This window comes from Trichosurus vulpecula, chromosome 9 (assembly GCF_011100635.1).
Source record: "Trichosurus vulpecula isolate mTriVul1 chromosome 9, mTriVul1.pri, whole genome shotgun sequence".
NCBI classification, from domain to species: Eukaryota; Metazoa; Chordata; class Mammalia; order Diprotodontia; family Phalangeridae; genus Trichosurus; species Trichosurus vulpecula.
Window position 1 is genome coordinate 36,237,767 of NC_050581.1, and position 14,796 is coordinate 36,252,562.

At 36.2% G+C, this 14,796-nt stretch overlaps 1 protein-coding gene across 4 annotated transcripts in view; it reads right to left on the reverse strand.

Moving 5' to 3' along the window:
- Positions 1–7,620: 7,620 nt before the first annotated feature.
- Positions 7,621–14,796, reverse strand: part of TJP2 (tight junction protein 2) — a 128,079-nt gene continuing 120,903 nt past the window's right edge. For 3 of the 4 annotated variants that reach the window (XM_036737825.1, XM_036737824.1, XM_036737826.1), the window contains exons 19-23: positions 13,675–13,887; positions 12,089–12,199; positions 10,784–11,116; positions 10,137–10,222; positions 7,621–8,779 (exon numbers count right to left, since the gene is read on the reverse strand). In XM_036737825.1, coding sequence (XP_036593720.1) covers positions 8,614–8,779; positions 10,137–10,222; positions 10,784–11,116; positions 12,089–12,199; positions 13,675–13,887 — 909 coding nt within the window. In that variant the 3' untranslated portion in view covers positions 7,621–8,613. The remainder of the gene's footprint in view (positions 8,780–10,136; positions 10,223–10,783; positions 11,117–12,088; positions 12,200–13,674; positions 13,888–14,796) is intronic. The other variant, XM_036737827.1, reaches the window with a different exon arrangement.

Genomic DNA, 14,796 nt, shown 5'->3' on the forward strand with positions numbered 1-14,796 from the left:
TGAACACCAAAGATGGACTCAAGGACTCAAATCCCCCATCTCTTCAACTCAGGACAGTGCTCTCTTTCTACATCATGCTGGTTCTCAATAACTGCTCAATAAACTACTCAATAAATGCTCTACCAGCTTCCCAGTCCATTCATTGGAAACTGGATGGCCAATCAACACAATGACTTGTGAAAGTCATAGTCTATTTGGAGGAGGGTCACTTTCCACAATCACATCATGGAAGGAGGCAGAGTTGTAGCTTCAAGTGCTGCATTGGAAGTTATTTATCATAAAGCCTTCTCCCTCATCAGGCCATTAATTGTGCTAGTACACAGAAAAATCTTGAATAATTACTCAGCTGTGTCCTTTTGTCATACCTCTACTAAGAAATGTCCTACCCAATTGATCATGAGGCTGTTTTCAGCCCATTTTAATTTAAATACGAAGATTATGTACTAAGTTCACTTTATTTTCTGTCATAAGAATAATTAGTATTGATTAATTTATGAGTTGCTAATTAGGTATTGGTACTTAGCTCTAAAATGTTGGAATGGAGGCACCAAGATAAGTTTCTAAGTTATACCTGAAACCTTTTTATATTCCCTGGTTAATGTGGACTTTCTTTAGTTGATTTATGAGATAAGCTATGTTTGCCTTAAGGTGTTTTTCTTTTTTCCCCTTAAGGCATTTTTTAAAGTGTGATCTTCAACTGGACATAAGTCTAGTCATTTAGATAAAAATGTTAACCCAGGGGAAGAACAAATATCCCCTCTAAACTTTTTAAGCTCTTTGAGCAGACAGTTATAGTAGACAGGTACCAATTATAAATGCAAAACCTACATATACTTTACTGCTGTAATTCAGCCAAATAAAATTAAGTTGACATATTTAATGACATACATAAGGTATTATATGGTATTTATATATAGCAAATTCAACATAAATGACAAATTCATATTACATTTACATAGCTAAACAAGCCATTAATTTTTTTCTTTCAATTTTATTACTTTAATACCTATAAACAACATCAATATTAAGTTTTCCCTGAGTCCATTTAAAATCAATCTTCATTACACAAAATGACACTTCCTCACTAACGCCCTCTACCTCTTCCATGACCCAGGACAGATTCTTAGACCCTCTGCTGATACCCACATCTCCTTCTCCTCCGTACTCCCCATCCAGTACTATAGAGTCAAGGAGTGGAGTCCTTTTTATGTAGCATGCCCAAATGATGGCATCAAAGTTCAAAAATTGTCTCACAATAACTCTGCCTTCTTGCCCAAAGCCTTAATTACCAAATGTATGTTTTCAATCAATAAACATTTATTAAGTACCTACTATGTGCCAAGGAGAGGTGAAAAGCCAATTCTTAAACATAGAGGTGGCACATTTGTGGATGATGGCACGATCAAGGATATGATCATTTTCATGATTGACTGGTGGGGTGGAGCAGTGGATCATGGGAAATGAGTAGGTTGAGGAACTAAGTAGTCACAATCTTTGAGAGAGTGTCTATGTGTATGTTAAAGTTCTGTAGTATGAGAGCAAGAGTTGGGGAAGAGATAAAAATTGTGAGTCAGGTATCAAAGTCACAGAAGAAAAAAGGGGAGTGACCTTGGAGTCTACAAAGAATGGTTACGAGGATTTTGTTTGAGTAGTAGATATGCAGAGCATGAACCTCAAAGGAAGGGAGGTTACTGAGTGATGGAGGTAGGAAAATATGGAAGTAGCTAATGGGGATCAAGGAGTAAAGATATAGCTAGTACTAGAAAGGGTGGGCCATGGAGGCTGTGTTGTTGGGGGTGGAGGACAGCCAAGTTTCAATAAGCAAAAAGATGGAAGGAGTGGGAGAGGAAAAGACTTAAGATAAAGGGAAATTTGTTACCCATGCAACAGGCCTGCCAGAGGGCACAGTGGGCAAGCACGGTGGTATTTGGTTGTAACTTTGGGATGGGAGGGTTGTGGAAGACAGGAATGAGGAATCAGGTGGTGGAGTTCTACATGATGCTTTCTTTTATTGATAACAAAAATTATTTTGGTAAATAGATGTTTAGCTTAGCTCTTTTTGCATGGAGGAATTCCTCAATCAGGAAAGAGAAGCCTCTCTTTTCCCACTCCCATCCTATAAAGTCTGCCCTGCTTAAACATAAACCTATTCATTCTATCTCACTTTTTCCCTTCCTTGGTTTAAGCACACATTTGTCTTGTTCTGTTAACCTCAACTTTTCCCTTCCCTGACTACAGATACCAAGGATCCAAGCAAGACCTGTTTCCATGGTGACCAGTGCTATCACCCTTGTGCTTGTCCCAGTGTTTTTTTTTTCTCCTCAGTCTCAGCATTATGATTGTAGGAGGAGAAGGTATCTGGAGCAACTGGACCTCAGACACCATTCTCTTTTCTCCAATCTCCACTTGAACCCTCTCCCAATTTAGTTTATCTAGGAAGGCATAAGTGAATAAAATCCTTTTTTAAATTCAATTTTATTTTAGTTTTGAATACTATCCCTCCTCCTTCTCCTTCCCCACCCCTTCAAGAAGGCAAGAAAAAATAAAACCCATTACAAATGTGTTTAGATGTGCAAAACAAATTTCTGAGAGAGAGAGAAAGAGAGAGAAGAAATTGTGCTTCAGTCTGCACTCCTCGGCTCTCTTATCAGGAGATGGATAGCATGTTTCATCATGAGTCCTTTCAGATTCTGGTTGGTCATTGTGTTGATGAGAGTTACTGTCTTTCAAAGTTGATTATCATTACAATATTGTTCTTCTGGTACTGCTCACTTTATTTCACATCAGTTCATATAAGTCTTTCCAGGATTTTCTGAAACCATGCCCTTTGATGGTTTCTTGGATTTCTTTCTCTGAAAGCTGCCTATTCATATCCTTTGACCGTTTATCAGTTGGGAAATGGCTCTTATTCTTGCTTTAATCAGAGAAACTTGCTGCAAAAATTCCTTTGCATTGTCCCCCCACCTTTTCTGCTTTTCTTTTAATTTTATCTGTATTGGTTTTGTTAGTGCAAACATTTTTTAGTTTTGTGTAATAAAAATTATCTATTTTATCTCCTGCAAACCTCCCTCCACGTATCATGAACTCTTTCCTTATCTATAGATCTGACAAGTAAATTCTTCCATGTCCCACTAATTTGCTTATGTCACCCTTTATGTCTAAATCATGTCCCCATTTTAAACTTATCTTGGCATACAGTGCAAGATGGTGATCTATGCATAGTTACTGCCAGACTACTTCCCAGTTTTCCCAAGTTTTTGTCAAATAGTGAGTTCATGCCCCAATAGTTGGAATCTTTGAGTTTATCAAACACCAAATTATTGTGCTCATTTTCTTTTATGTGTTATGTAACTAATCTGTTCCACTAATCAACTTCTGTCTTTCTTACCCAGTACCAAATTGTTTTGGTGGTCACCAAAGTTTTGTAGTAGATTTTGAGATCTGGTACAAGGGCCCCTTTCTGCCCACTTTTTAAAATTGATTTCCTTGATAGTCTTGACTTTTTGTCTTCCAGATGAATTATTTCTCCTAGCTCTATAAGTAATTCTTTTGTAGTTTGATTGATATGTCAATGAATAAATTAATTTAGATGGTATTGTCATTTTTATTAAATTGGTTCAGTCTACCCGAGTAATTAATATTTCTCCAATTAATTTAGATCTGCCTTTGTGATAAAAAATTTTTTGTGTCCACATAGTTCCAGTGTATCTTGGCAGATAGACTAGAAAATATTTTATATAGTCATTTTAAGTGGAATTTCTCTATCTCTTCCTGTTTTTTTTTTTATATCTTGAAATTTTACTGAAGTGTTTTGATTAGTTTTTTAGGTGACTAGGGTTCTCTAAGTGAACCACCATGTAATCTGCAAAAAGTGAAAGCTTTGTTTCTTCTTTGCTTAAGCTTATTCCTCTTTTTCTTGTCTTATTGTTAGACCTAATATATCAAATATAATTTTGAACGGTAATGGTGATAATGAACATCCTTGCTTCACCCCTGATTTTATGGGAAAGGCTTCTAGGTTATCTCCATTACAAATAATATTTGCTCTTGGTTTAAAATAAATACTACTTATCATTTTGAGGAAAGCATTTAATTTTTAGATTTGATGATTTTGTCATTGATATGCCAATAATGTTGATAGTATTCCTAAAAGTGAACTAGTCTTTCATTCCTGGTATAAATCCAACCTAATCAAAGTATATGGTCTTTGTGATATATTACTATATTCTCCTTGCTAGTATTTTATTTGGTTTTTTTGCATCAATATTCACTAGGGAAATTGTTTTATAGCTTTTTTATCCCCTCCATTTTGACTCACCCTGGTTTAGATATCAGGCCATATTTGTGTCAAAGAAGGAATTTAGTAGGATCCCTTTACCTATTTTCCCAGTTTATATGGTATTGCAATTAATTATTCTTTAAATATTTGGTAGAATTTGCTTGTAAATCAATCTGGTCCTGGATTTTTTTGGGGGGGAGGATGTTGATTTATGGCTTGTTCAATTTCTTCTTTTAAGATAGGGTTAAGTATTATATTTCCTCTTCTGTTAAATTGGGCAATTTCTATTTTTTTTGGTAAATATTGATCCATTTAATTTATAGTCAGTTTTATTGGCTTGGTTGGGCAAAATGGCTTCTAATATTGGCTTTAATCTCTTCATTAGTTGCAAATTAATTTTTTTCATTTTTAATAATGCAGGTTTAATTTTCTTTTTAAAAATTGAACTGGCCAATGGTTTATCTTTTTTATTACATGTTCAATTTTCATGAAGGTGCCATGCATACCCTGAGACATGAGCATACTCTTTTGTATCCCATTATTTTCCAGCGTTCTATCTTATCAAAATTTTCTAAAATTCTATTCATTTCCTTATTTCTTTCTTGTTTATTTTATGGTTAGATTTATCTGGGTAAATTTGGGTCCCCCAGGATTATAGTTTTACTGTTTTCTCCTGTAATTCAATTAAATTCTCCTTTGAGAATTCAGATACTATACCATTTGGTACATGTATGTTCAGAATTGATATAGTGCTTTATGCTAATCTCATATTGACCCTTAGAACTCGGGGAGGTACGTCCTATTATTATCCCCATTTAATAGATGAGGAAACTGAGGTGCCACCTAGCTGCCACTAGCCATCTGTGATACTTTTTACCAAAACATAGTATCTCTGTTTCTCTTTTACTTTATGTTTGCGTTGTCTAAGATCATGCTTGTTATCATAATATGCCTAATAATATATATGCATAATGTTACCAAAATACACATGACAGTTTCTGCTTCAGCCCCTTATTTTGACTCTGTGTATCTTTCCATTTCAAATGTTTCTTGTAAACAACATATTCTTGAATTCTAATTTCTAATCCATTTTACTATCCTCAACCATTTTATGGGTGCATTTATACCATTCAAATTCAGTTATTATTGCTACATATTTCCTTCCATCCTATTATATTTTGCCTCCACTTTTCCCCATCTCCTCTTTGAGTCTGTTTTTGCTTCTGACCACTGCCTTCCTTAACCCACCCTCTATTCCTCTTCTTTTAACCCTTTTTCCCCTCTTACTTCTCTGTTGGATAATCTAAATTTGGTATCTAATTGTATATGTATTTTTTCCTCCTTTAACCAATTCAGATGAAAGTGTTGCCTGCTCCCCACCCACTTCCCCCTCCATTGTTGTGTGCCCCATTTATGTGAGATAATTTTCCCCATTCTTCCTATTCCTTCCCCCTTCTCTCAGTGCATTTCTCTTCACCACTCTTCCATTCTTCTTTTTGAGATGATTCAGACAAAATGGAATCATATCCAGGCCCTTTGTCTAATTAGACTTGCCTTAAGACTCCTGGTTATGATAAAGTTTGGGGAGGGGGGATTAAATGTACTTATTCCCTATAAGAATGTAAATAGTTTAATCATGTTTAGTCCCTTATGATTCCTCACTCACATATAATTTTTTAGGCTTCCTTTGAGTCTTGTGTTTGAATGTCAAATTTTCTATTCAGCTCTGGTCTCTTCATCAGAAATGCTTGAAAGTTAAAAATCATTAAAAATCCATTCCCTCTCCCACACCGATAGCAATATACTCAGTTTTTAAGTAGCTTGTTCTGATTGTGATTATAGATCCTCTGTCTTCTGAAATTTATTCCAAGCCCTCCATTTCTTAATAGTGATGGTTGTCAAATCTTGTGTGATCCCTAATGTGGCTCTGTGGTACTTGAATTCTTTCTGTCTGCCTGCAGCATTTTTAACTTGACCTGTGAGCTTCATTGTGGATTCATTTTTGTGGTCCTTTCAGGAAACGACTAGTGGATTCTTTCAGTTTCTACTATGGTCTCTACTTCTAAGATACCTGAACAATTTTCTTTTATGATTTCTTGAAGTGTGATGTCTTGGCTGTTTTGTTGTTCATGGATTTCAGGTAGGCCAATGCTTCTTACATTATCTTTCTTCAATTTTCCAGGTCTGTTGTTTTTCCTATGAGTTATTTTACATTTTCATCTATTTTTTATTCTTTCAACTTCATTTTATTATTTCTTGATATCTCATGGAGTTATTAGCTTCCATTTGGTCAATTCTAATTTTTAAAGGAATTATATTCTTCACTAAGATTTTTGTACCTTTTTTTTAACCAAATTCAAGCTGTTAATTCTCATTTCATATCTTTCTTGTTTACATAGGTCACTTCTCCCATTCTTTCCTCTGATATTCTCATTTGATTTTTAACTATTCTTTTTTTGCTCTTTTAAAAAGCTTTATTTTTTTTTAAACTTCTCTAGGCACTTTTGCTGGGCTTTTGTCTGATTTGCATTTTTCTTTGAGGCTTTGATTGTAGATATTTCAACTTGTCTTTGCTTGTGTCTCTCTCTCTTGAGCTTCCCCAGCACCATCAGCAATTTGTGGTCAGACTTTTGTTGTCTGCTCATTCTTGCAGCCTAATTCTTGACTTTGGACTTTGTTAGTGGTGAGCTGTACATTTCTGGGGGCAAGGAGGGATGTCTGGCCTAAGCTCTGGTCTCTTTGTGTCCTGATGCTGCTTTTACAGTTCAGGATGGTGGGGGTCTGGAAACTTTCAAAGTCATGTGATCTGGTCTGTTTACTGCCCTGTTCTGAGCTCTGCAAGTTCCTGACTCAGATGTAGGTGTGTTTGTTTAAGCATGGTTAAGTTTCCATAGGTTGTTGCTGGACTCAGTCACTGTTAGACTACTGGTTAAGTCCTACAGGTTCAGAGTGACTTAGCTGTTGACTCACCTTTAGTCTGTGTCTCCTTTCCTCTTTTTTCCACTGTAAACTTATGTGTTGGGCTAAGGGCTAGAACTGAGTCAACACTTTTCCTGGACTCAGAACCACCCAGCTAAGTTTCTGCCCCTTGTTCTATGCTTGTTCTCAGCTAGGGTGGTTTTATCAATATTATTACTAAGGTCTCTTCCAGCTTTAATTGTTAATGACCACCTGAAGTATGATATAATGTGCATTAATTTAGCAAATAAACCAAGACATATCTTCCTCCTTTTCTTCTTTTCTAAATGCAGTGTTTTTTGAATCACATATGCTATATCAAGTTACAAAGTTTATATTCTGAATATATTTTAACTCTAGGAAATATAATATCACACATTGAATCATTGCAACGTACTGCTTTTTATTCAGTTAAAACACATACAGCCCTCATTGTCAACATATGTGTGTATGTGTGTATATACATATATATACACACACATATACATGTATACACGCACACACATACATATATATACACATATATTTAACAAAGCACAATGGGAAGTGCTTTTATAGATTATTTATTTGATTCTGTGGAATACAAGGTTAAAAACCATAATGAACTGAATTTCTACATCATCTTTTTGGTCTTCAAGCTTCTTAGTAGTACAGCCACACTACCAAGGACATCTTTTTATATATATATATATATATTATGTACACATACAAGCACAAATGCAAAGAACCAGGACTCACATAGATAAAAACCTTGGCAATGAGATGCCATGCAGGAAAGCTCTAGCTATGAACAAGTACAAAAATTAGTCAAAAAACTCTTTAGTCCATTATGGCTTTGCATAATTATTGCAGGAAGAAAATTTAAGACATTTCTTGTTAAAGGCACTTTGAGAGCAGTAATAAAATACTTAATAAAATACTTCTTTGAACTTAATTCAGCCCAAGTGTTCTTATTCCTTTTCTTACATTTCTGCCTATATCAGTACAATCTCCTAAAGGCAGCTGTAATGAAGAAAAATAGTTAACATTTAATACAAATATTAAAAATATGAAAACAAATTAATACACCTCTTGAAATAGCTTTTGGTCCATGTGAAACAAGAAACAGCAATGGGACAGTAGTGTTTCACTTAATGCTGAGCAAACAACAAAACCCCAACCCATTTACAAAAATGATGTGCTCTAGTTCCAGTGTGTGGATTTGTCTCAAACTATCAACCTCCCTCCACCCCCCACCCCACCCCATTCCAAAAAAATATAATTTTAAGCCCCACCAGATCTTCAAAGTCTATTTTAACTGAACAATTGCCATCACTGGGATTTACTAGGAGTGCTATTTTGATGTGGCGACAGGAACACTCAGAATGCAACAAAATCTATAATTCAGTATCCCGGTATCTAGCTGGCTGTCCATAATATCCACGCTTGGAATGTTCTGACAACTGCTGGCGGTATTCTTCTTCTTCAATGTCACTGCTGTAACTTCCCCTAGAATCTTGGTATAGTCTTGAAGGTGGTTTCTGAGGCTCAGGGGGTCTGGAACTAATAAGTTAAGTGTTATCAGTTACATAATCCTTTAAATCAAGGGCTCTTAACCATTTTGGGGATTGTTATTGTTGTTGGTATCATGGGACTCTTTAGCAGTGTCATGAAGTCTACAGACCATTTCTTAGCATAATATTTATTGCATATATTCTTAATTGAAGGAGGCACTAAATTTCAGTTAGAGATCAGTGAAACTGAAGGCATAATTTTTCCCCCCATCTAAATTCATGGTGGTCTGTGGACCCTAGCTTAGATGATTTAAATGGTGGTGGTGGCATAACAAAGGTTAGTAAAACCATGTAAGGAAAACCATTTTAAATTTATTTCTGGAAAGGGTAGCAAAGTTAATATTTTTTCCTGAAATAATAAGTAAGGAATTATTTCTGCTCCCACCTAAGGTCAACATGAGAAAAATAGCTAAATTCACAGCCCTTGGGGAAGGTGGTAACTAAAGCACTGACTCACACAAATTTTGCTCTCATCTAGGTGAATTACAGTTCTGACTTTATTTCCTGTGACAAGTTTGTCTGCCATGGGGTGTGCAGATCTGATTCATAGCAGGGTGGATGATCTGCCAGTTTCAATTATCCATATCAGTGCACCCCTTCATTGAGACTGATGATTCAGATGAGTATGCTACACATTTTTCCCCTCTACTATTAAGGAGGAAACTTCCATTTATCTTTATGCAACTGTGTATCAAAATTCTAGCATCTATATGGCACACTCATAATAAGGAAATTTGATTTTTCCCCCTTTCTAAGAACTGGGAAGCAATCTAGCATAGAGTTGGCCATGATGGCAAACATTCCTCTTATTCTCAGTACTTAAAAGTACTTTACCAAGAACTAGTTCACTGACTTTTATGACTCCCTTGAGGCAAACATTTTAGCAAATGAATCCTAATTTTACAGGTGACAGAATAGAGATATTGAAAGGGTTAAAAGGTGAAATCACAGAAGAAAATTCTGTAAAAATCAACTTTAGGACCCATGAGTTCCTTTGCCATTATGCTATTCATTCCATTGCCATTCTCTCTCAAATAATCTAATAGCTCATTTAACATTTCAGTGAATGAATTTTCGGTATAGTGACAGAAATATTTGACATCTCCTTCATCCTTAGACTTCTTTTAGTCAGTCAGGAAATTAATTAGTTGGCTTTGAAAATAAACCCTCTGGACTTCTCTGGTATTCAGAGGAAAAGCAGGAAAAAGAAAGTCAACAAGCTCTAAATCTTTACGGCAGACAACATGGCTTCAGAAAATGGCAAACATAAAATTTGTAAACTTTGGCTCTTAACAACATCACAGTCAGACAGTTAAGACCTAAGGGAGACTTGACCTGCCCCTTACCTTGTGACCTGGGATGAGCTGGGGTCTGGTTTTGGTGCTTTGATGGGGACAGCATAGATGTCAGGATGCTTCTGAGCAATTTCAAGCTGTGATGAGAGATGAAGAAGTTAGAAGAACTGGCCAGTGGACCTGAAGGAAGCTGAGGCTTTCCCCCTTTCCTTCATGCTTCCATGACCCAGAGCAACCATACTAGTGGAGTGTTTGAAACTGATATCTGACAATTATATCTGTTATTAAAATCTAGGAAAGAAGGAAAAGTAGATGGGGCTATCTCATACTTTTCATGGGTGGGTTATATCCAGTGACATCGAAATGTGAAAGATACCCATAAGCATTCATGCTTGTCTGTGACAGATTTGACTGATAATGACAGGTATATCCACTGGGCAAAAGAAGCCCCCAAGACTTTTAATCTAGCAGTAAGAAAATTTTGTTATTTTCAGTAACAAAGTTTTTTGAAGCAGTTTAAACTTCAAACACTCAACAACGTAAACATATTACCTTTGGAGAAAACAATTTTTCACTCCATCTCCAAGATTCAAATGGAAACCAATATGCTAACATGCACAATTTACTCAAGTGATCCTATATTCCATAAAACAAATAAAACAACCCAGGCAGATTTCATTTTTTAAAATATATTTTACCCTTGCATTCTGTGCTTCTTGGAGTTCTTGTATTCTCTGTATCCTTGCCTTGTGATCCATCTTCTCAAATATTTTAACTTTGCCCAGAACTGACTTGGGAGTATTTTCTGTTTCTTCCCCATTTCCTTCCTCCTCCTCATTTTCTTGGGAAGAGAAAGTAGCTGCAGAAGGCTTCAATATAGAACGTCCAAAGGCAGGTTTTACAGGAACAGGTGGAGCATATGTTTTAGTGGCTGCCCCGGAAATTTCATTACTGGCAGTAACAGAGTTGTTTGGTTTGTATTCATAGGACTTGGGAATGTCATAGGGTTCCTCTTTGTTTTGGAATTTGGCCTGCAGATAGCAAAAACATATTTAGCTTGAGTTTTCATCATAGGATCTTGGGTCTAGAACTGCAAGAAACCACAGAATTTCTTTAGCCTAACCCCTTCACTTTAGATAAGGAAGCTGAGCCCCAGGTAAGTTAAAGGTGATTTGCCCAATGCCATACAGATAGTAGGAGTTAAGAGGTAAAATTTAAATTCAGGTCATAGGATCACAGATTGAGCTGAAAAGGACCTTAGAAGGGCAGGTAATTCAACATTTTGATTTTACAGAGAAGGAAACAAAGGCTTCGAGAGGTTATGTGATTTGCCAAAGGTACATATCTACTAAGTAGAAAACTCAGGACTTGAACCTAGCTCCTCTAATTGCAAATCTTGATTCTAGCCTCAGTGATCTTTCCAACAGAACATGCTGCCCTCCAGATTATCTTTATCTTAAATAAGTGGGTTACTATACTCTTGATACCCAAATAGAGGGCAGGTAGATGGCTCAGTAAATAGAATGCTGGCATTGGAGTCAAGAAGACCTGACTTTAAATCCAGCCTCAGATACTAGGCATGTGACCCTGGACAAGTCACTCAACCCTGTTTGCCTCAATGTCCTCATCTGTCAAATGAGTTGGAGAAGGAAATGGCAAACCACTCCAGTATCTTTGCCAAGAAAACCCCAAATGGGGTCACAAAGAGTCAGACATGACTGAAAAATGACTAAACAATAACGATATATAATAATCTTGGTTGAAACTTACAATAATATTCTAATTTCTACAAGTATTATTATTTCTATTTTTCAGCTAAAAAAACAGCTGAGGTGGGATTTAGAACACAGGCCTTCCCAATTCAAAGCCTAAGGCTCAATCCAACATGTTAAACTCAGTCTTGATCTTAGGGAAAAGCAGGTTTTTATTCTTGAAGGATTTACGGCTGAGATTAGGGTGCCATTTTGGAGAAACAAAGTTTCTTTTCTTTCCCAGCAACATACCTTTGGTGGCTCAGGCTTGAATGCTGGAGGTGGGCTAGTATCCCTAAGTTGGTCTCTACTAGCAGCCCTCCTCATCTGACCCCTTGGCTCAGGGCTGGGTTTCCTTATGCTCTATAAGAGATGAAGGTTCACTTACAACAAGACCATCAGTGCAGAGAGACCTAAGTAACAGCTTTTCTTACTTCCTGGGATGTTGTCTACTTTGTGTTAGGTTTAATGTAGAGTCAGATTTTGAGTGGAACCCAGATACGTATATTTTTAATTATTTTAAAAGTACTTAAAATTTTAAATTTCTGTGCTTTTAAAATAAATTTCTTGCTGTGTGAATTGCTATAAGCATATACTATTTATTGGAGAACAATTTTCCCATCAGAGTTAAAAGTCTGTTCCAATAGAGCATAAACTCCATGGAGATCAGAGATATGTTTGAAGCCTTGAATCTAATAGGCCTAAAATTTTTTGAATGAAAAACTTAGGTTAAAATTTTATTAGTTTACTTTTTATTTGGTCTAGACCAGTGAATTCACTACCCAGACAGTCTTGGCTGGGCCAGATTTAGGACCTGGACCCTGATCTTCCTGAATCCAGGACTAGCTCTTCTATCTCCTATCTCCATTCCTTTTATTATTCTACCTAATATTATTATTTTGAGCTTTACCTCAGAAATGGTATAATAAAACTCATATGAACCTAAAGATTTTCTTCTCTAAAACTCTCTTTCTAGTTTTATGTAGCTGTTTTTAGGAAGCGTGGCCTTTTTCACTCAATTTTATTTTCTCTTTTCATTTAATAAACAGCAAATTCACAAATTTCATTCATTGAAATCGACTATAGAACAAAAGAAAAAATCAGTAGCAATCACACATATATACATAACCTCATTTGAACAGATCAATATGTGCATATATATGTTAATGTTCATATGCAAAGCATATATATATATGGATGTATTATATATATACACATATATTAATAATATTTTGAAAAATCAAAGTAGGGGAAGCTGATTGGGGAGAGATGGAACCAAATGACAAACACGAAATACATGCTAAAACAGTATTTAAAAGGAACATCCGACTATTTAGAATCCATACATAGCAGAGCATATGGCTACCTAGACCAGTGCTTCTTAAACTGTGGGTTGTGACAACAGTAAAAGTTTTCTGAATGCACAATGAGCAAAAATTAAATTCAAAATCAAACATGTAACAAATCGAAGGTGTTTCTGGCAGTGCTGGCCCATGTTGCATTGCATGACTTCACTGCAGCCTTGGTTCTGAACACGCGGCATGTGCACTTTGCACTGTTCATGCTGCCACCCCATGCAATGCCAATGAGTGCTGCTGAAACAAGAAAAGGCATCGCGAGTGGAAAAAGTTTAAGAAGCCCTGACCTAGACTATCAATGGATGTCTTTTGCTATCCAATTTACTAACAAATGATTACCAAAATGCTTCTGATTGAGGTAAATAAGTGAAGAAAGGAGAAAGATGAATAAGAGAAAATCATCTCTTTGCTCACTTCACAGATTTTTTTTCTGTCAGTGGGCAGGATTTAATGCAATTGCTGGCAGGGTTTATGTCTCACCTCTTCATGTTGCACTGGTTCAGATGAGCGGGTAATTGAAGAAACTTGGGGCTCCTCTGATGGTTCATCAAGTTCATTATCAGTGTACGCACCTCCTTCTCCATCTGTGTCTTCGAAGTCGCTGATTAAGCGGCTGTCACAGCTCAGATAGTCAGCACCCATAGCAGTTAGGTAGGACATTCGGTCATCCATATCGTCATCCATTCCTTCCAACTTGGAAAGCAGGGAGGGAAAGAGGATTTTGTGGAGTTAGTCAAGCTTGTCAACAATGCTGAAAGTTCATGTTCAAGAATAGTTTAAAGGTCACAGAGTAATTAATCAGACCTGTCTTAAAACTACCTTTGACTTAATGGGGTAAGACTTCATAGCTACCTTCTAAATTTTAATATTCCATTTTAATGACTCTCCTTTTGAGTTTTAAATATTGACTACAATCTTCAGTTCTATTCTTAGGCACAAACTAATTTCCTTGTGCCAATCTTCTTCACTCCAATCTGCACACCACCATAGATAAGTCTTTTGAAGTGCGACTGTAATTGCTCAAAAATTCCAACCCCTCTCTCATCTACTAAATCAAGTTTAAAATTTCAAGGCATTCAAGGCCTGGTACACTCCAGCTCCAAACTGCCCTTTGTGTTTTATTAGAATACCCCCCAAGTAGAGTAGTCACCATTTCCTATAAATGTACAGGATCATCTGATTGTGATTTTATTCATAATGTTTGCTTTACCTAGAAACTCTTTCCACAATATATCCACCTATCAAAATAGAGCCAATTCATTCTTCATGGCCCAGCTCAAATGACATCTTCTTTCATGAAGCTCATCTTCCATTTCATTTTTATAGTACCAAGTTTGTGCAGTTTCGCGAGAAACTTATTTATTACATAGTGCCTTGTATTGTAGCTATTACTCTGCAAGTCGTATATCTCCTTCTTACTAAACTTAAGCTCCTTGAAGGCTGAAACCGTATTATGTACAACTTTGTATCTCACATAAATGGATGGCTTATTTACATTTGTTGCCTGAATAATGACATCCAGAAAATTAATACATTATATAGCTTACTAATGCCAATCACAAAAAACTAACAATTACAAAGACTCCTGATATCTTAAAGTAG